Source organism: Porites lutea, chromosome 14 (genome assembly GCF_958299795.1).
Source record: "Porites lutea chromosome 14, jaPorLute2.1, whole genome shotgun sequence".
NCBI lineage: Eukaryota > Metazoa > Cnidaria > Anthozoa > Scleractinia > Poritidae > Porites > Porites lutea.
This window is the reverse complement of record NC_133214.1, coordinates 6,245,572-6,272,655: the sequence shown is the minus strand read 5'-3', so window position 1 is coordinate 6,272,655 and position 27,084 is coordinate 6,245,572. Positions and strand designations below refer to the sequence as shown.

General features: G+C 39.2%; 2 protein-coding genes across 5 annotated transcripts in view; both read right to left on the bottom strand.

The window, feature by feature from the left end:
• Positions 1–17,154, bottom strand: part of LOC140924632 (uncharacterized) — a 135,491-nt gene extending 118,337 nt beyond the window's left edge. For both annotated transcript variants that reach the window (XM_073374654.1, XM_073374656.1), the window contains exon 1: positions 17,100–17,154. In XM_073374654.1, coding sequence (XP_073230755.1) covers positions 17,100–17,117 — 18 coding nt within the window. In that variant the 5' untranslated portion in view covers positions 17,118–17,154. The remainder of the gene's footprint in view (positions 1–17,099) is intronic.
• Positions 1–27,084, bottom strand: part of LOC140924631 (uncharacterized) — a 412,059-nt gene that overhangs the window by 62,751 nt on the left and 322,224 nt on the right. The window contains exons 2-5 of one of the 3 annotated variants that reach the window (XM_073374649.1): positions 9,315–10,548; positions 8,927–9,019; positions 7,680–7,778; positions 1,636–6,775 (exon numbers count right to left, since the gene is read on the bottom strand). In XM_073374649.1, coding sequence (XP_073230750.1) covers positions 2,832–6,775; positions 7,680–7,778; positions 8,927–9,019; positions 9,315–10,548 — 5,370 coding nt within the window. In that variant the 3' untranslated portion in view covers positions 1,636–2,831. Of the gene's footprint in view, positions 1–1,635; positions 6,776–7,679; positions 7,779–8,926; positions 9,020–9,314; positions 10,549–27,084 lie in introns of those variants that run through there. The other 2 variants (XM_073374650.1, XM_073374648.1) reach the window with 2 other exon arrangements.

Here is a 27,084-nt window from a genome sequence, read left to right as displayed (position 1 = left end):
TATATTACCGCTATTCAGAATGAGGGGTGTTGGATGCAAGGCCAACGCCTCAGCATCGCAGGGTCATAAACACGAGCATATGAGCTAAGGTAAAGATGTTTCGTGCACATCCAGTAGGATATCACCCCTTGTTAAAACACCCGGCTCGTTGGTCCGACTTCGTTTGAACCCGGGCCTCCAACCCAACAATCAGGTGCCTTACATTTGTGCTGAGCAAGTCGTGGGCTTTAAGTTATTTACGTCACAGTAATTCCCCACTCCAGAAACTATTAAGGGAATAAGTACAAGCTCTCGATGAAACAATTTCTGGGATCCTTTGGGTGAACGTTAGTTAGTTTTCTATTGGTCGATGGTATCCAAGGCAACCATTAACCAATCATAGGTAACGCTGGTCCACCCAAGCGATCCCAAAAATCCTTGCGCCGAAAGCTTGTACCCATTCCCCTGATAGTTTCTGGAAGGGAATAATTTCTCCTTTGGACAAAATAAAGTGAAAAAGCATGCTCGCAAAAATCTGACCTCGTTCAAGCGACTTTAACGGAACAAAATGCTCTTCGTTTTCAATCTACGCACAAAATCTAATTAACCATACAAACGTAACCTCTGTTGGTAACGTTCAATACTTAGAGGGTGGGGAGGGCAGGTGCAAAATTTGATGAGAGTCACTGACTCTAACACTCACAACCACATAATTTTGTTCATCAACGCCGGATTCTTCAGGAAACTGTTGTAATCTTGAATGGAAGCAGATAAGCTCCCATCCTGAACAAATTTTTGATAGCACTAAAGGTTTGAGACAAGAACAATGCAGCTCTCATTGTGATAAAACAAAAGGTATAAATAAGCAATTGAGAGAGTGAGTGAGAAGAAGGGAGAGAAGTAATCTCGTAACCAGATCTCCCACGGCGTAAGACAGAGTGAGATCTGGGTAAGAACTTAGGGGGGAGGATCCACAAAAATGTGCTTCATAAAGAAAAAGATGTGGAATATTTGAACAATGTACAATGAGTGTCTTGCATTGCGCAAGTAAGCTGTCCCCCACCACTTCCCAACTACCTTAGATCGTTACTAACCACTGGGCTCTTAACACGACTTTTACGCATTTGTTCTCAACATTTTCAAGGAAATTCAGGAGTTTAAGTCCAATTAAGGATGGTGACTCCTCCATCATTAACGTTTGCTATCTTGTAATCGAGGCGCACGAATTTAACTTCCCACACGAAACTTGACCGCGAACTATTTCAAGGTCGCGCCGAGAATTTAAATATAACCTATTGGGCGTTTTCTAATGACGTCACGTTCGAAATATTTGTGTCCTAAGATAGTGAAATGGCGGCCATGTTGGTGTCCCAAACCAATCCTGTGGGAGATGAACTCCTTTGTTATGCAAACGCTTTCTTTTGCTCCAATAATTGCATAGATTCTGACCACGTGAGTGAAAACGCTCTATGATAAAATGGCGGCCATGTTGGTGTCCCAAACCAATTTTGTGAGAGTTGAAGCTTTTTCTTGAGCAAAAATTTTCTCTTGTTTAATAAATTTCTAAAGCTGCTGGCCACGTGATCAGCCACGTGAGTGCAAACGCTCTACATTAACAAGAAATTACTCAGCATTTGTACTTGAAAATTTTCTTTAATTGCGTTGAAAACTGTAACTATACCATTCTGAATAACAAAAACTTGTTGCATTTAAAGCTAAAAATAGTCAGAAAAGTAACTATTGTTCTTGCTTGTAACAAATGTTCATTGCATCCACAAACCAGATGCAGTCGATTCAAACTAATCGCCCTCGGCTTGACGATATTAAGCTAAACTAAATTATAATAAAAAGGTATGTTCTATGAAACTAAATTACATTTTTCACCCCATTAATTCCTCATTATCAAACAAACTTCACTATTAAAAGAACAATTTTTTCTAATGGAAAACATGCAAAGTTATCACTTCTATCAAACTTGGCCTCGCTGAATTTTAAGTGGGAGTGATAGCGAACTTAAGCAACGAGAACGCTGACCTACCAGACGTTATGAATAGCAACCGGAAGTTCGATGTCTCGCTTGATGACACGCTTCTGTGGCACACAATGAATCTGAATGCCTTTGTTTTTAGAGGACTGAAAAGGACGAAGTATCAACTTCCGGGTGTCATTTTTGACGTCTGTCCACATAGAATCAGATGACGTACAAGTCACAATAACTAGTTACAATATCTATCAAACTCTAAAACTACTGGTAACTCATGTTGCATTAACCTTGGTCACACTGGACCAGATGGCGTACAAGTCACAATCATCAGTTACAATATCTATCAAACTCTAAAACTGCTAATAACTCATGTTGTATTAACCTTGGCCTCACTGGATCAGATGGCGTACAAGTCACAATCATCGGTTACAATATTTATCAAACTCTAAAACTGCTAATAACTCATGTTGTATTAACCTTGGTCACACTGGACCAGATGGTGTACAAGTCACAATCATCAGTTACAATATCTATCAAACTCTAAAACTGCTAATAACTCATGTTGTATTAACCTTGGTCACACTGGACCAGATGGTGTACAAGTCACAATCATCGGTTACAATATTTATCAAACTCTAAAACTGCTAGTAACTCATGTTGTATTAACCTTGGTCACACTGGACCAGATGGTGTACAAGTCACAATCATCAGTTACAATATTTATCAAACTCTAAAACTACTAGTAACTCATGTTGGAATATTTTGTCAGATTTTCTTTTAGTATTCCTGAGTTATCATTTCTCTGTATAAATGTGTACCTTATATGCGAAGCACAACAAATTCAGGACACTTTTGGCACTGGACTTGTTTACTCTCCATAGAAAGTCACAGTGAGTTCAAATGACGATAGTGATCTGAATTTCAAACGAAGTTTACTTAAGTCATATAAGCGACTTTCATTTGTAGCGCAATGGTTGTTAACGTTCAACCTAAGTGTTGTCAACGAGGAACTATTCACTAAACAGTCACAGAGTTCTGATAACCAATCTTCACTGACTTCTGTGCGAATGTTGAATGTCAGATTAAGCGTTGTTAATGATGTGTTTTCAGCAGAATCCTTTTCATCATCCCACAATAAGCACCCGCCTTCCCACAGTTCACCTTCCGAGTACTCGTTTGCTATAAGGGTGAGCGTAGTTAATGAATTGTTTTTCGTCAAACCTTTATTCAGTTCGGAGACCCAACTCTCACAGCCTGGGGAAGAGGAATCACCGCTGACTGTCACAGTAAGAGTAGTCACTGACTCGTTTTCTACAAATCCTTCACAGACACTTTCTACCCAGCAATTATCAATAAGAGTGATGTTGTTAATTGTCAGAGTTAGTTCATTTAATGATGTAGTTCTTGCCAACCCATCAGCTAGACCCTCGTACCAGTAATCAGGCTCCTCGTATGACTTATCAAATGAATAATCTGGCCTTTCTATGTCGTCGGCATAGTTGTTAACTGTAACGCAGAGTAGAGACAGAGAATTGTTTTCTTTCAAACAGTTTCGCAAAAAGTAACTCCAGAATTTTTCCAAATTACTACCATTGATTACAACGGAAAGTGTAGACAGCGACTGCATTGTCATCAAACCGTCACCGAAACTTTCTTCTCCAACTGTCTTCACCTCGCCATGATCGTCAATTGCAAGGCTGAGTGTAGTTAATGAGGCCAGTTCTGACAAACTTTTTACCAGACTACCTTCCCAACCTTTTGCCGCGTTACTGTAGATGTTGATTGCGAGATTTAAAACTGTCAGAGAAGAGCTTCTCAACAAACACTCCCCAAGGTCTTTCCCTAAGTCGGCTGTCACGTTTGTCGTGTGGTTGTTGATCGTAAAATCGAGTGCGGTTACTGTCGAGTTTTCTGCCAAAGCATCACCTACAAGGTGTGTCCAGTCTTTACTTGCACAATCGTCGTTTATGATTTTTAAATTGATCTTTTCCTCTCTGGTATCCTTGATTTTATACAACACTGGTGAAAGTGATTCAATACTGTCAATACAGACATCAAGCGCATTGCATGACTCGTCAGGAACGACACAGACGTCATGCACTCTCACCTCAACAGTTTTGTCGGTACTTGATAGCCCCTGAAGAAAAGTACGTGTTTTAGGGGCCAATTCCCCCCAAACATCGATCGTCATGGAGGGCAGTGTCTTGTGTCGTCTGAAATATCTTGCAACGCAATCAGCCACACTATTATTTAATTTTCCGTGCACTCTCAAAGTCACGCTTGCCAGGGGAGCACGTAACAAGACCTCAAATAAAGCTTCTGCCCCGTCAGCACTCAGCTCACCCCAAAGAATTACAGTTAAATGCTGTTTTGTCTGTAATTCTTTCTCGACCACATCTGGATCAGGACAAAAATAAGCCAATTGATTATGTGTTATTCTGCTGCAGGAATCTGGGTCAAAATCAAAAGTAACTGATACCTTCTTGTCCAAACGAATACTTTCTACAACAGACTGCCAGTTGCTCGGAACCTTTCCAAGGACAGTCATTTTTAAATCATTCAAAGAATGATTTTTTAGAAGGCCTCGTTTCAGGTTATTGGCACCAAAACCACTAAGGTTGCAAAAAGTGTTAAGACTGAATGACTTCAACGCGGTTTGCTGCGCAATTACGTTACTGATAACAGCAGCTACTGTATCTTGCATAACTCCATAAAAAGTAAGGGAAAATATGGTCAACGCTTCATTTGATAGAAGCCTTCCTAAGCCATGGATCGCGGTATCATTCAATGACCCAAGAAAGCTGATGGCCACAGACGACAAAAGAGTGTCTGCAGACAATCCAGTTTCAATAGCACTGGCCCAAGTCTCACCCCACACTCTGTCAAGTTGAAACGTTACTTTCCTCAAGGCTCTACGTGCAGCTAACAATTCACCGATAGCAACTGCTGCGTCATAAGGGATACTGTCACTCACTTGTAGAGTAAACTCTGATAAAGTCGTGTTCCCAAATAAGCCGTTGTGTAGGGCGTTGGCTAGGCCTGATGTCATTGCGGAGGAAAAAATGGTAAGACTCTCAAGCTGCGAGCAGGATTGAATGAATGTTGCAACAGTCTCATCGCTGAAGTTCCGCCCACTTGAAGAATCATAAACAGTAAGCCGAACTGGCTTCTGCAGGTTTGAAAAGGTTGTGCAGGCATCTAAAACGTGATATATATTGCCGCTCTCGTTATTGCCTGACCGTGGGTCAAGGTCAATCTCAACTTGTGTAGGAAAGGGTATATAGGAACAAAGAGTCTCTGTCACTTTTTCAGCGTGTCCACTTTCGCTGAAGCTTTCCGTAAGGAAAGTTGCTGCTTCCCCGCCTCGGTCCTCTTCGTCGTCGCTGTACCAGTTATCCCAGTTCTCTTCCCTCTCTCGGTCATCCATCGTCACTACTCCATACTGTGTGCAAGTGTCCCAGTTCCATTCTCCCCAGTTCTTCAGCTCCTCGCCAATCTGAGTGAAAAGAATAATTGCATCTCTCCCAAGTATTCCAGAAACAAACAGAAACACTTCTCGATACTTTTTAACCAGTTCATGAAAACTTAGACGCTCAAACAAACTTAACTGGTTTCCTCGCAACTTGTGAGCAATAAAGGCGGCAGCCAGGTACTCTTGAAAGGTCTTGTGAAGAAAGTAGTACTCATGTTGAGGCTTTAACCTTCTCAGACTTTCTTCCTTGTAAAGAAGGCCTACGTGACGACATACCAATCCTTTGTATCTTCTTTCAAGCGCAGCTAATTCACTTTCACGAAAACAATAGCGATCACTCAGCAAACACATCCAAGCTAACTCTCCAAGTGCAAGAATGGTCTCTTCATATTGCTTCTCTAAGGCGCTGTTTTCTTCAGGAACCTCTAGATTGTGTTTAGCGCAATGTCTCCTTAAAAGGCACAGCACAATAACTTGGTAAAGCTCAGAGCGGGAAGACGGTAAATTCCCCTCATAGTCCTCATAAATAACACAAAGAAGAAGCAAATTTAGCGGATTATTTCGCAGGGCATGTAACAGAGAGTTTTCTTCAATTTCCTTAATGAGACTTTCTCCCTTTGATGAATGCAAGGGACCAACATTTTTAAAATGTTTTCTGATATAATCAAACGCATCACTTTCTGTGAATCCTTTAATCTCCAAAAGGATGTCAAAACCGTACTTTTTCCGTACATCAATTCCCCTTTCTTGCCGGGAGGTAGCCAAAACATAACAAAATGATAAAATTCTCCTTTGAAGCAGTTTATCTACATAACGTTCGGAATCTTTGGGAAGCTCATCCAAACCGTCCAAAATGATTAAAGTTCTCTCCTGATTATGAATGTCCTTGACGAAGTTAAACAGCCTCTCTTTAGTCTTCTCCTCCACATCTTCTGGCAACAGTTGTTCACTGATACTTTCCATTATATCATTATGTATGTCTCGACATTTCAAAAGCAACATCAGCTCGAATTTGGGAAAAGAACAATCCGCTGGAATTTTTCCATGTGCCCAGTCATAAGCAAGTTTAAGGCAAAACGTAGTTTTACCGATTCCTGGACTCCCTTCAACAAGCGTCATAACATCCTCACCTTTATCAAGAGCTGTGAAGATGTCGAATACATTCACCTCGTTATCATCCACTCGGAAGTCTGCTTTCCGCCTTGAAACAATTTTAAGTCTTGTGTAGACGTCATCCAGGGGTAACTCGATGGTGCTATCCCAAAGAAGTGGTCTTAACTGAGAACGCCTTTTGTATTCACCTTTGAGAAGCTTCACAACAACTGAGATGTACCAATCTGCTGGAAAAAGGAGATCGGGAGTATTTCTCATTAATTTGTAAAATGCTGTTCTTTCATGCCTTTGATGAGTAGAATGACCGAAAATTCTTTCTACCGTCACTACATTACTACGTTTTCCCATGAGACCCCGCGCGCGCCTCAACCTAATCCTCAATCTTCTCTCATCCCAAAAAACACTTAAATAGCGACTGGGTACGAGTCTGGGAGCTTAGCAAAAGGACGACAGAAAGACGAAAATGCCAGAAAACGTTGGTGTGTGACAAACGTGAATGGGTTATCAATTACGAGTTTTGTCGTGATTTTCATTTACCAATAAAGTATTCTGGTCTTTTAAACCGAGATGTGTTTAAAGGAAAGTTAAGTTTGGCGGAAAATTTCCAAATTTATTATTGACACACTTGTCACACAAGTTTTGCTGTCTTCTTTCCTTCGGCTTCCTTTTGCGTAAGTTCACCGTTAGTGAACTCACTATTAATTTGCTCTTTCTGGCTGTGCACAAATAGGCTTCACAAGGCAACGTTGAATGACCGTAACCCTACACTGTATCGCACGGCTGGAGCTCAAACTAAGAAGAGAAGATGTTTGAACCTAGTTTAGTGGCCTAAGCTCCCACCAGTCTCCTGTTGGCTCCGTGGTAGAGCATCTGGACCAGTAACCTGGAGGTCATAGGTTTAACTCCTATTCGGGGAGTTCTTGAATTTTTTCTTCCGAGCGGCCTGTCTTAGTGATAGAGCATATGGACTAGAAACCAGAAGGTCAGATGTTCGACTCCTATTGGGTGTACTCGGATTTTCTTACCGGCCGCCTGCATCACTGCCTGAGAAACATCTTCCCCACTAAGACAGTCGACACATAAAAAGAAACAACTAACCTTTATTTAAGAATTAGCAAAAACAAACCTTACCTTTATCTTTCAACAGCCTTGGGTATTTTGGAGCTGGAATGTTACTTGAAGATAACGGCCTTTTGCCTTTCTTGGAAGACTGGCGTTTCTTTGTCGAGCCTAAAATCAAATCAATTACTGTTTTTATATTCTGCCCCAATATTTTTGTTTACCGTTACACTTCATACACTGATAATCAATCCTCATATCCATTATATCTGCGATTTTTCTATTAAAACATTGTATGAACTAGCTACATAAATGCGGCCATTAAATTAAGAAAGCTCGAAAATCGACGAGCACGCGAGCGAAGCGAGCGAGAGAGCGTGGACCGCGACCCCCTTGCATTTGCGGTCATTAATTCCGCGCGCGCTCGACGATCTCTAAAGAGAAAATTCCCTAGTTTTGAATCCCCCCTAATACACTCTGTTTGCCCCCCAAATTTTTCATTGACCATTGTTTTCAAATGCTCCTGGAAGTACTACATTTTCCCAAGAGCATTTTAAGACAATAACTTATGCAAAATTGGGGAGCAGGCAGAGTGTATTATGGGGGATTCCAAAATAGTTAATAGAGGGACTGTGAACAGGATAGAACAAGGCCTTACTGGCATTTGAGCCTTGAAGGTTGCAGTTTCCAGACGCTGCAGAGCTCTGTTGAATTGAACCAATCAAACAAAAACACAGGACAAGAAAGTCTTGGATTCTGGATTCCGCGCTGTTGACTCCGGAACTTGGATTCCGGACTCAAATCGTTTTATTCCAGTGTCCAGGATTCTGGACTCCACGAAACAAAATTCCCGGATTCCTGATACCACAAGCACAAATTTTCCGGATTATGGAATGGGGCGATCAATTGTTACTGATCACCTCGGCAATGGCCAGCATTTAAAAGTCCCGAGCTGAAATTAATTTTTCACTTAAAATAACCTATACAAAACTACGAAGCCTCTATAATAAAATGCAACTTCCTTACACTGTGGTGTATTACCCTGTTTAGCACGAGTAAACGTGAAACGAGCATTATTTGTCGGCATCAAACGTTGTTAACCTGTAACCAGTGTGAAGCTGCTCCAATGTGACAAAGTTTCACCTTGAGATTTAGTCTTAAACGAGTCCTTTTCAAGGCTTCAACCATTCCTTGTTAATTTAACATCCCAGTACGGAATAAACATTGAGCCGATATTACACTAAAGTATATCTCCTACATGGAAAGCAATTAATTGCTCTTGTGGACATATTGCTGATGTTTCTAAGATTCAAGCGTACCTTTATGAAGACGTTTTTCAGAAGGAGGGGGGTTTTCATCTTGACAGATCACAGTGGCTTTCTTAGATAAGTTCTGCTCATCTGCACTGGGACCTACAAAAGATTAGCAATACAATTCTTTACCTCTGAGCCTCAGGGTCGCGAATAAGACGTCACGAAAAAATTAAATTCGCGTTCTTTAGAAGGTATCGCGATTTTGTTTACAACTCTCTGATATTGATAAATGTAGGCAGAATTCTCTGAAGGAGTTATTAAACGAGATTATGGAAAAATTTGTTGAGGTGAGGTTCTCACTACTGTTGTCATTGTAATTGCGCCAGCCTACATTTCCTAATGCCAGCAGTACAGATTATAAGGACCAATTTATGTAACAAAGTGGGCCTGTTACCTCGAGAAATGGCAAGCATTTGTTCCACAAGTCTTTTATTGTGGTCCTGCCAGCTGTACATCTCGGCATACTCTCCTCTGAGAACCTTGGCCTCTCTAAGTCTCAACTTGCGATCTTTCCCACGAACAGCTTTGATAGCATTGGCCCAATCTTTAGGATCTTCGGATTGTACCACACAACTTGAAGCAAAAGGAACTTTTTTCAAAGCTTCTCCAAGACCAGAGTTCCCACTGACAAGCACAGGCAGACCAGCAGATAAAGCCTCAAGGGCAGCAAGACCAAAGCCCTCAGTTCGTGATGGCATTATAACAAGATCTACTTCACAAAACAAACGGGCTAGCTGCTCTCTGCTTTCATTAAAACAGCGCACAGTAAGTTGACTGCAATCAATGCCTTGATTAAGTAACAAATCTTTTACTTTCTCCTCTTCTCCACTTGGAGCTCCAACAAACAACAGCTTATAGGGCTGTGGCTCGTCTTTCAACTCAGCAATAGCACGAGCAGCGATGTCATAACCTTTCAACTGAAAATCTTCATTGTCACCACGTCCAAACACTAAAACGCTAAACGTCTTTCTCTCTTCAGTGGCTTGCTTTACATCAGAAAATTCTGAGAAGATACCTGGGGTAAGATTAAGAACTTCTTGATCTTTTCCACAGGCACGGAGATAACCTGAGAAAGCTTCAGCCAGCTTGGGACCAACTGCTACAACTTGATCAGCTTTTTCACACAGTTTTACCTCAGCCTGGTGCTTTTTCTCTCCTCTTGAAATGGCATCTGCGTAGGACTTGTACATTCCAAGCTCTTCAGGAGCTGTATGAACGACCTGAATCCACTTACAATGATGAATTCGTTTCAGAATCTGCACTTGCCGACCAAGAACAGCCCCATGTCCTATCACACAGTCCACAGCATGGTCTTCTGGCAGACAAGACAACCACAGATCAGGTTCTAAACCTGGCATTTCTTCTGCTTCAATGAGTGTAACACTGTGACTTGCAGCGGCTCGTTTATCCTCTTCACTGCACTGAGGAAGATAAACGCTGACCTCCAAGCTGGGGTGTTTTGCCAACTGAATGGCCAGCTCTCGGTTGATGGTTGACAAGCCTCCTTTTGTTGATCTCCATTCACTGCTTAACAGAGTCACTCTCAATTTCCTGGAGGAAGTGGATCCTGAATTACTTTCATGGTCTTCCTGTGATGTAGAGGCTGTGCTAGGAATGGATCGCAAATCCTGAAAAAGGAGTAGCAAATTTACCAAAGGGCTTTTTACATGTAACGAAGGCTTTTTACGACTGGTAAGCTCATGGAAATTATAATTAAGTTGTGAAAATCAAGCTTTGTCTTTCCAATCACTGCTGTTAGTAAACCACATGTGATAACACAACGAACCTCTCGTACAAGCGAGTACTAAACAGACATTTTAATTTATAACCAAGGCCTCGAAAGGTACAAGCGAAACTGAATATAAAATGTATAAAGCAGCACGTACATATGAAGCGTGAACACATAGCGTGAATATTTACAATATTATAACACCACATTGGAGGTAAAGAAACATTTAGCTAAAGCGAGGTACATGTAAGATTAATTATTCATACAAATTCATAGCTATACTAGGGTCCCTTTTTCCAATACTAATCATTATATTTCGACTGACAGTGTATAACTGACACAATGTAAAACAGATACTCATATTCCGAATCTTGGGCTACCTGTGGTATTACACGTACATGTATATCTCCATAGTGGCAACAGGGTCAATAATATCTAACCAAAATTAGCATTTTACATAATAACAGCATTTTCTTGAAAATAAACAGTACAATACTCATAAAAAAAATTCAATTCCTATTTTAATGGCTAAGAGCAGCAATATTCGTTATACACTGTACATGTATGTAATGGGAATCCCAAAGGTTTTGATTAGTGGAGAGATGACCTAGAAGTACAAAATGTCAAAGATGAGGTTCTTTCCTTGGAGCGCCTCAACAACAATTATTTTGTAACTGCTTTGACTGAGTACCACACTGAAAACTGCCCATTTCATTTCTTGAGAGGGATCAGCAAACTTATCAGTTTTCACTCAGCATTTCAATGGAATATAGAGATACTTAAAACAAGCCAATGGGCTCACACAGCAAGAGTTTATCTTCATGTCAGGAGCATAAAGCAAAAGGGGAGATTTACCCCCCACCATCCCCCACCCCCACCAGGATGGGATGCTCTATGTGGTCTATCACAACTTTGCTCCCTGCAATATACCGTCAGTAAACACAAAATCAAAGAACTAAGAGGGGAGAGGTAATATAAAAGACAGTTTCTTGTCTAAGAGAACCAAGTGACAGCACAGAAAGGGCTCAAATCAGTCCTCCCCTTATCCAGAGTCTGCAGTCCTGCCAACCCCTGGTGATTCATATATCACCAACCAGCCCTCAAATTTGTTCTTGAATCAGTCAGAAAGAGACAGACTGTTGCCAACTTTCACAGGTCAGGCGACCAGTTGCCTCAGTCTGGCATGACTGGGGGCCTTAACAGCTGGGTGCGAGTCTAATATGATCACACAGATAATATTTTTTTTTTCAATTATTGACATTTGCAGAAATACTAGCAGTAACAAACAGTTAGGAAGTGCGGGCCGTGAACATTTACTTTATAGTTGTGATTGATTGAACCGCCTTCATAATACGGTGGAACCACTCCTTTGGGACACCTCTATTCAAAGGACACCACTATTCAGGGGACACAAAATTTGGTCCAAGAAAAACTTCCACATAATCTTTGCATTCAGGGGACAGTTCCCTTAGCAATCAAAAAGTGACTGACCACAAATTAAAGAGGGTTGATATTTTTAAGTGTACACTTATCACAATAATTATGGAAGCTTTCACAAACTGCACTATCTCACTTAAATCAATCTATAACTAGACTCGCCAAAAGGTGAATTCAGTGGGTTGCTTCTGCTATTGAACGACTAGACAGAAATATTGTACTGTATGAAATCGAGAAGTTTACTAAAACAGACAGCCAACTGCCCATTGATCTCGACCCAAGGGCCTCATTGATTACACTGAGACGATCCTAATTTGCAAACTACAGTGTACTTGAAAACTGTTTTCATGTTAAACGCATTTTTTTCCACAAATAAAAGATTCTCAGCTTTAAGATTTTTCTCTTGGTATTTTTCTCTAACTTAAAAGAATAAAATGCTTTGCATTTTGTGACCTAATGTCAATAGATGAAACGGTCAATAACATATTTTTTTAACGTAATACTAATTTGAGTTAATATTTCGCTCGAGTTCGCCTTTTGTGTCACCATGACTAACTTCTCTTCATGGCAGCACATTATGCCACTTTACAACTCCTCCAAAGTTTTTGTGCCAGCTAAACAATACTGAAACACTATTCACAGTCCTTGGATAATAAAAAGACTGAACGACGTACTATGTACCCTTGTTTACTTCCGATTACATGTGCATGAACTTTCTCTTTTCAAGCAATTCATCTCAATGCACAATAATCCACCCTACCCTTATATTAATTAAAACTCTTTGGTTCATTCATATTAATACTGTTTTTTCCCCTCACATTTACTGTATTTGTTCGTATTCAAAACACCTTTACGAAAATAAAGGTCTTGTGAGTCATGATATGAGTATTATGTTTCGAGATCAATCAATTATGGGCTTTCCTCAAGTTCCCATTTTGCGGTGGCTTCAGTTTATATATCGGTCAAATCGAAGTTTCAACATCCCCCCCCCCCCCCCCTGGGCAACCCCCCGGGTATTTGACTTTTTGGAAAATTATTGTTCAAATCCCCCCTACCCAAACCAAAATGCCGTTCAAATACCCCACACTAGGGTCCATTCAGGTGATCAAATGCCTCCATCCAGGGGAGATTTAAAAACTTTCCATATTATCCACTATGTAGGAGCTCTTAAAGCCGAGTCTCCATTCACTTTGCAATAGACAGTACAGCTTTTATTCTAATTTATTCTGTAACTGCTTTATAATAAAGAAAACCAATATTAAACATACATGTAGTTGACAAATTTTGATCATGAATTATTAAACCTAACCTTAATAATCTTGACCTTAAATATAATAAATATTGTCATATTTATATGAAATAGCTACTGTTCTGTTGAAAGTTTTGAATACACCAGTGTAGCAACCGTTGGTCATGTGATCAACTTTTTCTAAACAAAAACAATATAATTCTGGAAAAAGTGTTCAGGCTTAATAGAAGCGAATGCAACGGCTGCCAAAAAATAAAAGGGATTTTGTATGGGAAGCACAGTTTAAGACAAAAATCCACCAGGAAATTGAGTAATTTTAATTTTCGGGGGACAAAAACCTTGTACCAGAATAATTTAAAGAATATTGCATTCTTTTTTACATTTTTCAAGGGCTAAAGATGTAATATTGATGTTAAACCACTACATGACAAATTTCTGCAATTTGATTGGCTTAGAGCAGTGGTATTTCAGCTTAATTTGATATACCTACATGTGAAAATTACAAACCTTTTGGGGTAGTAGTATAAACAAATAATAGCATGATTTGTACATGATATTTGGCATAAATACCACTTGTGATATTTCAAAATTGTGTCAAATTTCACTTGCCTGACGGCTCGTGAAATTACGTAAAACAATTTCGAAATATCACTCGTGGTATTTATGCCAAATATCACTACAAATAGTGCTATTACCTATACTAATTTAACAGGGAAGAGCCACCCGGTGGATCTGTTAATAAACCATTATTATTATTATTATTATTATTATTATTATTATTATTATTATTATTATTATCATTATTATTATTATTATTATTATTATTATTATTGTTATTATTAACTACATGTACTTCTTTTATAAAGGAATGCATAGAGATCAGGCCCCAGTTGTTCAAACGTTGGATAGCGCTGTCCACCGGATAAATCACTATCCAGCGGATAGTGTAATTTATTGATTTCCGTACTACTTACCCACTGGATAGTGATTTATCCGGTGGATAGCGCTACCCAACGTTTGAACAACTGGGGCCAGTCTGGAGAATTTGTATGTGGATACTGGTGCTTAAAGGGTTGAAACAAGCCATTGAAGCCCACACAGCAAGAGCTTATCTTGGTTTGGGTACAGTGAATAGACCTTTTTACCGATACGGTGGCCATATTGAATATTAAGGAGTATTATAGGATTCCCAGGCACATTTTTTTTAAGGTTTTCTTAGAGTAAGATTGTAATGGGAAAAAAGATCCTTGTGCCGTGTTTGGATGTAATAATGATCGCCTTTTTCTAGTTTAGTATTACAGAGATGCCAACCTCTGGAGATTTAAAATCTAGAGACTCTCTGTTTTCCATTAGCCCACTACCCCCAGAAATTTAGGACATTATATCAAGTCTTACATGAAGTAGATACCATCAAAATTCGCAATCATCGTTTTGATGCCAGAAATAATCTTTGTCAGTGACTAAATAGGTGTAAAATGCCTCAGAAACAGTATTACGAACAAGAAAAATTCAAGTTTTGAACTAAAAATGGGCTAAACTTCAAACTAAGGCACAGAAAAGCTCAAAAGATGATTTTATCCGGGAGATAAAGCGACCCGTACGGGAGACCGGGAGATTGGTGTCGTAGCTGGGAGACTCCTGGATAATCTGGGAGGGTTGGCATGTATGGTATTAGAAATATGGTCTTTCACTGTATATTTGTCGGGAAAAAGGCAATCATTATTACATCCAAACACGGCACAAGGATATTTTTTACAATCTTATTCTAAGAAAGCTTTACGAAAAAATGTCCCGAAAAATGCTTAAAAATACAAACGAAATGTGCTCATGCCCCCTGGGCATCCTATAATACTCCTTAAATCAAATTAATTCAATATGGTCGCTGTATCAGTAAAAAGGTCTATTGCCAAGAAGTATTCCCAGCCCAACTTCCCCCACCCCTCCCTGGATGGGATACTAGTCCCCCACAGCATTGTTCCCAATGGTATGTAGCCAGTTTAAAAAAAAACACAAAATTAAAGACCTGTGAGAGGAGAGGTAAAGTGAGCAATAGTTTCTTGACTAAGATCAAAGTGGCTGTGAGCCACAAAAATCGGAAAAAAAATATGTTCTTAGTAAAATCTATATTAGATTTTTAGTAAGTCTGATAATGGTACCTTTTTACCAGATATTTAGAATTAAAGCTCATAAAGAAATACTATTCAATTTTTTTTTTTACCATTTTTTTGCTCACGTATATGTCATCCCTTAGAAGAAACAATTATATTTTTGAAAAAACTACATATTTTCCTGTAATTTCTGATAATACACACGATCTTTTGAGATTGTTTCTATGAAATAATTTTTTGACGTCTTAGATCATGTTTCATCTTTTAGATGTTACAGATCATGCCTGTTGCATAAAAGGAAAAAACGCAAAAAGACAGGAAAAAATACTCAGAATACATTTATAGTTATGTATTATCCGTCTTACAATTTGTGCTTGGTAACATACAAAAGGAATGTTTAATTACGCACTATTAGAATCACTGAGAATTTAGTATTGCTCTTGAACGATATTGTAGTGAAATTTATTTTTAGCATGAAAACTTTAAATGGTTGACAAGTAAGTTTGGGCATATTTCAAAAAACTGCCCGGAAAAATGGGTAAACAGTGGATCTATCACGCACGCAACTGAAATTAGTCATGAAGTCTTGACAATATGTCGTCATTAACAATTGCATTGTTTCTTCGCCTCTATATATGGAAAATGGTTTCCTTAGGAGTTTACAGATGGACAGACGCACTCGGCGGGGGGTTGGTGGTGGTGGGGGCTTTCATGTTTGGCTCACTCGGAATGTGTGCTCTGCATGGTAGAGGTTTATGGGATCAAAAAAAGTATTCAATTTCACTATTTAGTGTCTTAAACAGGGTTGCAATAATATTTGAATGCATTTTGCCTTTAAACAGGGTCAGAATCGAAGGGTTTCAGCAGCACAATCAAACTTCCTTTAAATTCCCCCCCACCCCCAAGGAAAAGTTTCTTCCCCTACGCATAACGAGAACCTGGCAAAACTGGCTTTGCAGGTTTTTTTTTTTGAGTTAAAAATCATGAGAAGGAAAAGAGGGGGTTCAAATCAGACCTCCCCTGATCCAGAGTCTGACATGATTAACATCCCTCCACCAACATTCAAAACCACAACTAGAACTAATTCTCACACCTCAAACCTTACAACTTGTAAGATACCAAGAAAAATCAACCTTCACTTGACCAACACTATAGCTAACAAATACCGTATTTACCTGCAGATAGGCCGCACCCGCGTATAGGCCGCACCCCAAACTTTCAATGGTTTTCATGGGAAAAAAAAATAGTGAGGTCGAGTACCAGGATAAATAAACCGAAGTTTGAAATCAACAACAGCTAATGCGTTTCAAGTCAAATTTATTTTTGGCAATAATTTCTACATGAACGTGACAATATTCAAACTATAAACTGAAACGCCTTTTCACTAACATTTTATATACAGAATACTTAAAGACAAAATCAAGATTCTTCGAAGATATGGACTTAGTGTTTAGTTGTATGTGTTGTAAGTTAGTAACAATTGAAAGCAAACATTAAAACGCCAATTTAGTGTACGACCGTGAGATCTCTTGCATATTAATGAGGTGTCAAAACGCTTGTACCCGCGTATAGGCCACAACCCTAATTTCGGTCCCATTTTTTCAGGAAAAAAGTGCAGCCTATCCGCGGGTAAATACGGTAATGAATTTTTCTTACCTCCATCAGCCTGGACATCACAGGAATCCTAAAAATCCTTTAACACTGCAGACATGAACACTATAACAGGAACAGAGAAAGAAAGTACACTAACTTAAGAAAGGTGCCATGAGTCAAGTACAGTATGTGGTCATTGGTCCCCGCAAGTCCGCCAGGCCCTTGGGCCGCGACTTTTCAAAAAATGATAAAATATTTCGTTGAGAAAAAGAATACGTTGAATAATGAAAGATATCGTGATTTACTGATTAGCATTCTCGAGTTTCGGCTTTCTTGCTGTGGGTGAAGATGCAAAATTAGAGTTTGTTGACAGGTAGGTTAATTTGCCTTTCTTGAAGTTTGGATTTTTGCGGCACCGTGAATTACATGGTCATAATTACTTAGCCTGCGAATAAATAAAACGTAACAGGAAGATGTGCCTTTTTGCAGAACAGGTTTTCAGATCAACTTATTTCTGCTGTTGGAAGCATATTGCTTTAGACTCTGAAATTTTTGTTTTATCGACTCTTGAAAAATATCACCAATTTCGCTTAGCTGTCCTTGGTCCGCGACCTATGACCTTGGTTGAATAAAACTTTGCAAAATAAAAAGCGACAGCCTTTGTTTTCGAAGAATGTTTTGAAAATCGTCCCTATACATGTCTACAAGTTCTCTTTTTTTAATACCTTGAATATATACAGAGTTTTTGGTAATTATTTTCAACCACGCTGAAAACCGCTCGTCAACGCTCCTGTGGGAGACTCGAGGAGACTGTTGTCTGAAGTCTTTGAAAGAAGAGCAGATTATTTTATACTCACAACATCTTCCGAAAAAAACTTTAGCTTTATTGCATCAAGAAAAGAAAAAAAATACATGAAATATTGTGAAAATCACTTTTTCGTGTGGAAACTATAACATTTTTACGTTTTTTTCGTGCTGCTTATCTGAGACGTGGACCAAGGACCACATTTACGGACCAAGGACCATCGAAAACGGTCACTTTTTTTCCCAACTCCAAACAATATATTTATGCCTGGAACTTGAAACTTCAGGATTATCGAGAAGAAAATAAAAGCTATCTTCAGGGAGTATTTCAGCTCGTTACATTTTGATTCAGGTAAGATATTCAAGTTTATGACTTTTAGACGCGGACCAAGGACCACATACTGTACCATATTTGACGCTTTCCTTTTGTGAGAGTTTAATTTATATAATTTGTGGATTGGTGATTTTTTGTAATTTGCAACAACTTATTATTGGGATTGGTCCGGTCTGGTCTTTCCCCTTCTGAATCTTAACAACTGCATCATTTTATATTTGAGTCAAAATACAGGTAAACCAACATTTGAAAATGTTGTAGGTAAAATCTGTTCTCAGGGTAAACCAGAATTTCATTGTCACCTATACACTACTGTACACTTGTATGATTAACATGGGCTACAAAAGAAAGAAAATACTGAACCAAACTAGGTTTAAAATAATATTATAGTCCTGGCCCAGGTTGTTTAAACCCTGGATAGTCCTATGGATGAATCTCTAACCAGCAGATAGAGATTTATCCAGTGGATAGAATTATTTACCTTTTGTACAACTGTGGGGCCAGGTTTAACCAGAGAAAAGATTTCACATACAAAAAAATAAATACTGCATTATCTTTCTAAGCTATTACAGTTGAGGAAGTCATATTTTTTGCAGCAATGTGTTTACTGGGGGGAGTGGGGGGGGGGGGTCAGGTTTATTTCTTACAGCTGTATGTGGATCTTGATGGAAACCACAAAAATGTCAAAAACCACCAAAATAAAAAGCCACAAGGCAAGATATAAATAAATTAGTGATAATTGGGCTGGCACTTTCAGGGTAACTTAATTTGCATTACAACTACATATAAACAATCTAATTCTTTTTAAAAGTGTATTTTTCAAAAGGATAACCTCTTTCTATCCCAACTTTATTAGCATTAATTAATGCTTTTTTCAAAAGAGTATTTATCCCATGGGTATGCTGACAGAAGAAGGGGAGTCTGGACTCCACTGTCTGAAGGATACTGAGGTGTACATTCCCCGGTGGGAGGGTAGACATCCTTCATTTATTTAACCCTTTAAGCCCTAAGAGTGACCAGCATTAAATGTCTTCTTGTACTATCAATGCTTTGTAAAACAGCGTGGGTCATGAGAATTAAGGACATAATCACACAAGATGAATTTGCTTGATATTTTATCAACTTCTTCCCACTACTTCTGTAAGGAATGAAAGGGGGCAAGAAATGAGAATTCAAATTTTGATCTTAGGGTTTAAAGGGTTAACCTAAACAGGCATGTTCTGCTGAACAGGGTAGGGTTTATGGGGGCCTTACGTCTTAAACAAGTTATAAAATGTGTGGTTCCAGAAAATATCCATACCCCCCCCACGGAAGACCATTGGAAATTCCGAGGGGGAGGGGGGGTTCAAAGGCAGTAATTTCCGAGGGGTATGGGGGGTTCATGGGAAACTATTTTCCAAGGGGTGACAGACCATGTACAAAACATTGAAAGCAACGTACGATCGATCTCAAGCACAAAAACATACCTACGTACGTTGTTTTGAAAAAAAAGTCGGTACTCCTGGCCATTGACATGAGGTTAACATCATTAGCTTTAATGTTTCTGTTTTTCTTTGAGTTCGCTAGCGCTACAATCTCCAGAAGAACGATGTGTCTTTGGAACGAAGTCGAAAACGATTGAAAATGGCGGACATAACTGGAGTCTTGTCTTCGTCTCGTCTTCGTCCGACCGACATTAAAGTGCTTTCACTTCTGTTCACTGAGTATCCCTTTTCGCTTCCTTGACATGCATGACACACATTTTTGATAGGTTTCATGTTTTATCAGCGGTTACTGTGCGTGGAAACTCATGAAAAATGCGATGAGACGAGAATACTTTCGTTCCCATTTCTTGCTCGACCTTCACAAGGCCCGGCTACCTGGCTAGTAAATTCTGCAATCGTGACGACGTTCACGAAATCTAGCGCATTGGCATGTACGTGTTGGTGAAGTTTTCGGCCCCTTAAATAATAGTCAACCTGAAGAAACTGACAAAATCTGTAGAAATAAAAACAGCCAGACAGGAACCTTGTAAGTTTCTGGGTTTTTCTTGCTACCGTTTGCAAAGTTGTTTAAGTGGGTGAAACTTACATTCTCTTCATAACGTTCGTGTCGCAGTAAACACAAAAACGTAGAACAATCGACGTTTAAACTTTGCAAACCAAGTGTTTAAGCTTAATTTATAAGCTTACAAAAAAACAACACAGACATAATTTGCAAACGTGATGGCGAAAAAGCTAAAAGTTTGGCTGAATAATAAACTTAACAAACGTTTACGCTGCACTGTTGTAATAAAATTCTACCGTATTTTCATAACTGAGTTAGTATTAACTTTCTTTGTTTTTAAGTGCCAAAACTACTTTGAATTTCCAAAGTGTGGTAAGCGAAGTCCCCATTTTAAAATTCTGGAAATTCCTGGGGGGAGGGGGGGTCATCAAAGACCCCCTGGAACGGAAAATCCTGGGGGGTGGGGGGGTGCAAATCAAAGTGTCTTCCGTGGTGGGGGTATGGATATTTTCTGGAACCACACAATAAAAATTTCAATATTTAGCACCTTGAACAGGGTGTCTTTTATTAAACTTGAGCTTTTAGTAATGGTCAGCGTAAAAACTAGGCAGGCAGATGGCAAAAATATCGATTAAAAGGTGTTAACTTTTAATCATTAATTTCAATTAAATCAAGGGTTCTGATTGGCTGAAATTCAACAATTGCCAAAAAAAAACAGCGCGAAACGTGACAAAAAAAACTTTTTTTAGCTTTATTTTCCCCATTCTTCTATCTTTTACCTCGCGGCCAAGTTAAGGCATTGTTCTATGCACCAATCAAAAGTAAGAGCGGAAAACATGCAACAAGCATCTGACCTTGTTGTGAACCATTTGGATGTGATATTTGAGATACGAGGAAATTTGTCTTTTACCCGAAGAAATATAGTCAATTTCATCGCTTAAATCTACATATCTCCCTTTATCGATTGTTTATTGCTTTTATCATTGGAGTGATCATGAAATTCCTACTGCAGCAGCATTTGCAGCTGTCCTCAACATGTCGTCAAGTGGCTACATGGACAAGTAGGACTGAAGCAGTTGTTTATGATTGTTATCAAGAGGAGCTCGCTTTGATTCAGTGATGATTCAGAGTAATAATTATTGTGGAGAATGGCTGGGCACAAAGAGTAGAAGCGATAGATTTGTTCTTTATACAGAAATAAATTAAACTTCTTAAAGCGATGTGAAGCCGCCTGAGTGACCTTGAGGTAAGCTGAACCCAATAAATTTTCGCATCTCCGCATGATGTGACTGGTAATTATTTTGTCCTTTTCGAAATGTCAGTATTCTGTGTATCTTTACTCTTCTCTGATTCGATTTGTTTTCTTTTTAGACTGTTCCGTCGAACTAAGTGCAACTTAAGACGAACAAATTGAAATTTGTGATTGTAATTTCATAACAGTTGTAAGAAGGAAACCGCTTAGTTATCATATATAATACAAATGTAGCTCTCTCTAGTTTTGAGTGTTACCCGGTACGAAAGATCATACAAGTTTGACTGTAACTGTTGCCTTTACTTTTTCTAAGAATGAAAGTAGGTTTTGCAGAATGTGTGGAGATATTTAGACTAATAATATATTTAACATCTAAGACTGCGAAGAGAGCTTCTTCTGAAACCGAATTCTCCGAACATCCATGAATTTTTTTCTGTATGGACAATCTTCTTTTTATTCAAATGCGGGCCATTAGGATTATAACCCTTAGACATCATTTTATGACATTGTTGTTTTTTATGGTGGCAAAATAAAAATGCGCGGCTTTAGCGCGTTCGCCATGTGAACTTGAATTACTGCTGTTTCCAATCATGGTTTTGACATTTAATTTCCTTTGTGAGAGCCGAAGTAGCTGTCTTTTACAAGGTCGCCGATTGATGTATTCCTGTGCCATTTTCATGTAATTTTATATCAGTTTAACTTTGCTTGGGTTTGGCGCATAGAAATCCTCTAAATTTTAGATATGTTATATTTTTCAACATATCAAAGCAGTAGACAAAATAAAAAAATGTTTGAATGACCCTTTTGCTATCTTAATTCATTTCTAAAATTCAAACTTTGCACTTTTTGCCCTCTTGACCAATCAGAGCATTCAAATTTAATTTGATTAGAGAAATTGGCACCTAAAAAGTAACTGTCGCTATTGCACTGGCCTATTGTTCTTTTGCCTAGTTCTTACACAGACCATAACGTAAACAGTGTGTGAATATTTTGGTGATCCACAGTCTACAAGTGTGATTCCATTATTATTATTATTTTAATCTAATCCCTTGATGCCAGTATGAAATGAGATTTCTTATCTTAAACAGGGAAGTGAAGAGAATGGTTTTTTGTTTAAATGGGATGAAGGTTTGAAGGCCTTTTGGCAACAAACCCCTACCCAAACTTCCCTTCAGTGTTCCCCCTGTCCCCATCCCCGCCACCCCAGGGAATTTTAATACTATAAGACTAAACATTTCTTCTGAAGGAATAAAATTCTGATTGTGACAAAATTATCAAATAATTCAAAACAACTTACCAAAGCTTGGTACATGGATCATTGACCTCTGAAACCCACACATCATGAAATTTGAACTGATTGGTAGCAGGAACCTTCATAATAAAATCAAGGGCAATGCGTCAAGACAAAGAGCAGTTCACTTAGTTACATATAATTATTATAATTATTGCTTTTATAGAACCAGTGCTGCAGCACTGCCTTGCTGATGGTACTGTTACTCACCAGTCAATAAACCTCCCCCCTCTCCCACACTCAGCCAAGATGTCCATGTACTGTAGCAGGGCATTTGACTGGTAGGCTTTGCAAATGTGACTCCAGGATTTCAAAGAGGAAAAGTAATAAACCTTTTTCCATTTGTATTTGTAACACCTTCTTTAAGTTACTTCAATTCTATGATGGTTTGTAGCTTCATGCTTGTATCACGTACAGTGTACAGGACTTTGATATTCACATTGCCACATTTTAGGTAATTACTGTATTTCCTAGAATAAACTCACGCTCTAATAACCGGCGTCCCCCAAAAAGGTGCCCACCTCATAGGCCATACATGTACATATAAAATATCAAACAAGCGCCCCTTGTAAATAAGCTCCCCCTCCCCCCAGGGCTGGGGATACTCTGGATTTCAAGTGACAGGGATGATCAAATGGGAGCAAAAATCAAACGCAAGAAAATCCTTAGGGCTTCCAACAAAACCTCCAAAAAATTCCTGGACCAAAAATTAACCCCAAAAAATCCCATGCCAAATTTCTAGCCTTAAAATTTGGAGAAGGCTTTAAATGATATAACTCGAAAAATACGAACAACAGAAATTGAATGTTTGTGTTTGTTTATTCATCATACCATCTGAATCTTCAGGTTGTTTTGAATACCCAAAAAATCCCTTCTTAAATCAAGCCCCCAGAAAAAATGCTCGCCAATTTTTTCTCCCCAAAAAAATCCCAGAGTCTAAAATGTCCAAACCACAAAAAATCCTTCAATCATCCCTGTCACTTGAAATCTGGATTACCCCTCTGGGCCCCTCCCCACCCCTCCACTTTCTTAAATAGTTAGGATACAAGGAAAACATGTTTCTATTTCCACTTAATTGATGAGAGAAACAATATTTCATGATAATAATGCGATAAAAATAAGCAAACCAATCCATGTACACATGTAAAGTGTGTAATGGGGCTATGGTACACTTGTAATTACCAACCACTCTTGGCAATAATGTTGGCTTAACGTTTACATAATTTGCTTTTCTATTAAAAATTTAGCTAAAATAAAGCTACAATTCATTGAAAAGAAAACTTAATAAGTGACCTTCTCCCAATAAGTGCCCGCCTCCTTTTAGCCGAAATTTGTCACAAGAGCCCAGGCGCTTATAAGAGGAAAACAGTAATATAATTTTTATTTTGCAAAGTTTTCATCTGCTCATTCCCTAATAATTTAATTATGAGAAACTCACAACCTGAGTCTGACGTCTGGCATCTGCCGTAAACGTGATTGTAAATCTCTTCATTGACTGGCCACATCGAAGGGCCAAATCATAATGACCGTTTTAAATAAGGTGTCAGAAAACTTAGAAGCTGTAAAATGCATGGCTGGTTCTGCTGTAAGTTACAATGCAAGACGCATTTCAATTCTTCAGAGTCACGCGATATGTCTCGCGTACTCGACTGCAGAAAGATCACTGCTTGCACATGCCTTAGGGCCTAATAGAAAAGTTATAAGTTGCAGTTTTCTTTTCGAACGTAAAAACAACGGAGGCGTTGTGAATTTACAGGAAGAAAGTTAGACTATAAATTCAATAAGCTTACGCTTAATGTTTACCTAAACTTCAGGAATCTTGCAACGAAAACGCAGCCACGTGGAGGCCATCTTTGCTTCCATATCGATACAGTTAGGCATAAGGAAACGCTTGGTGAGAAGATTGAATCAGCCCATGACTGCAAGACTGATGAAAACAGCTAGAAGTTTGAAAGTTCCTCGCGAAATTGTACAGATTCTCTTCCCTGAAGCGCTTCCGCCTCGGTTCCCTTGGTAAGAAGCATGAAGGGATGATTTCATTGGTCAAACGCTGTCACATGATGTGTCACGTGAAAAATTACCAGGGTGAAATGAAGGAAGAGCGGACAGAGGACTGGGATGCGGAGAAAATGGAACAATTTGTTTACATTCTAATGTGATACGTATAGGTGAAGAAGACACAACAAAACGCAAAAAAGTGACAAAAACAAGCAGCAGCAGCAAAAAACAAAAAACAAAACAGAAAAACAAAGAAAACAAACAAAAGAAAGCAGCGGACCTTCATGCTGGGGTGCCTCAGTAGAATCCAGGATAATACAGAGCCGGGAGCCTAATAGCGCGGGCGAAAAAATGACGAGGAAAAGAAAGCGAGAGGAAACCTCCCCTCGTTTTCCCCGTGTACGCTTTTTAAAACACGCTCCGGTCACCACGGATCTGAACTCCGCGCTCTCGTTCCTCGTCCCTCTTTGCCCGAAACCGCACGGAAACGCTTGCTACGGAGGCTAAGAAGACCGTCTAAGAACAGGCTAGCTCCGGGGTAATAGGCAGTCCTGATAGAACTAACCTTAAAATTAAAAAAAGGGCAAGAACAAAGATGCCATTAAAAGAAGGGTTACAAGGTCTTATAATGGACAATACAAACTTGCGCAGCTGTCAGGATTTGGCATCCACAATGACGTTTCTGCTTAAGTTTTACTAACATAAGCAGGGCTTTTTATGTGTTTTTTTCGGGCATGGGTTATTAGATGCTATGAATGGATTTGGAAGAAACAAATAAGCCAATGTCGTCTGCGCATCGAGTATCGGTAAACAGTAGGGGACCAAGGACAAAGACTTGTGAGTACTGGTGACAGAAAGCGAGAGGCGAGGTTTTAGTCCTACTGACACAAAAGAGAGGTTTTTTTTTTATTGTTCTTTGTTTTTCGAACATGGGTGTAGTGAGGATGATGAAAGAAATGAAGTTGTCATGTTGTAAATGCCACTTTGAGTTTTTTTTTACCACAGTGGCAAATGATGAAGAAGGACACCCACCCATCCCTTTTGATATCCTTTTTCACACCCACAATGACAGCTAAACCTCACAAACGGAACGAGACTCTATTCGCCATTTGCACATCTCCCATAATACACCTTGTTTGCCCCCCAAACATTTTGTATATGCATTGTCTTCAATTTCTCTTGAGGTGACTGGAATATCCATTAGAAATTAAAAACAAAAGTTCTGCAAAATTTTGGGGGGATAAACAAGGTGTATTACAAGAGACGTGCAAATCGCGAATGCTGTTTTCGACAAGCGGAGTCTTTATTTACGCTTTTACTAAATAGACCGCATTCGTATTGTTAATAGGTGACTCCAACTAACATGCAAAAGAGCCTCATGTGTGGTAATTATATGAATGAGCCTCGATTGTAAGCTAGTTCCAGTCAATTACCGCAACTAAGATTGAGCAGGTGTAAGATTCAAGCCCAACGCCTCAGCATCACTACCTCATGGCTGAGAACATCTAAGCTAAGGCAAAGGTATTTGTCCTCACCCAGCAGGATGTCATTCCTTGTCCCGGATTGACGGTCCAACCGTGTTTGAACCCAGTCTCCCGATTAACAATCACGTGACCTACAACTGTGCTGCAAGAGTAGCGCGTGGTTCTCGTTCTATCCTCCCTTTGCCCCCTTCACCCGTATTAAGACGAATAATCTATCTTCAAAATCTGTCAAAATTGACAGATAAACAGCTGGACAAAGTCAGGAGGATTGCATTGTTTATCCTCAATTAAAACCGTTTCATTTTCAAATTTAGACGTATTATCTGTTTGACGCGTATTATCCAATGGATAACCCTTCTCAGACTTATGATCCGTCTCTAGTGTGAGAACGGCCAATGGCTGTGCTGTCAACAGGACTTTCGCGAGTATTTGTTCGTCAGTTCTTTGAAGGCTCTTCAGGGTGTTAACGAACATTAAATGAACAACCACCCCATATTGGGGAAAAACCAAGGTACATGTAGCCACTATAAAACTCACACCGTAAATACACCACTTCCCTATTCTATTTGATGGTCCGGAACCAGCAAGAAATCGGGGCTCATACACGAGTTGAAGAGGAGAATCTCCCCCTGACGCATGTTCCTCGACTACAAACTACTTCATGATTATTCCTGAGAATACGAATGTAAGGCGAATTAGGCCTAGTAGTCCTAGTCCGTTGGGTACTCCTGACCAAACTCTAATTTAGGTCGAGCTAAAGTAAGTTAAGATCGTCTGTTGGGCCAAACGTCGAACTAAGAACGCGTCGAACAGACCAAAACGCAATTTAATAACTTTTCTTCCAAACGAGGCTAAATATACGTTATCATACAACTTTTTTATTTATTAGTTTAGCTCGT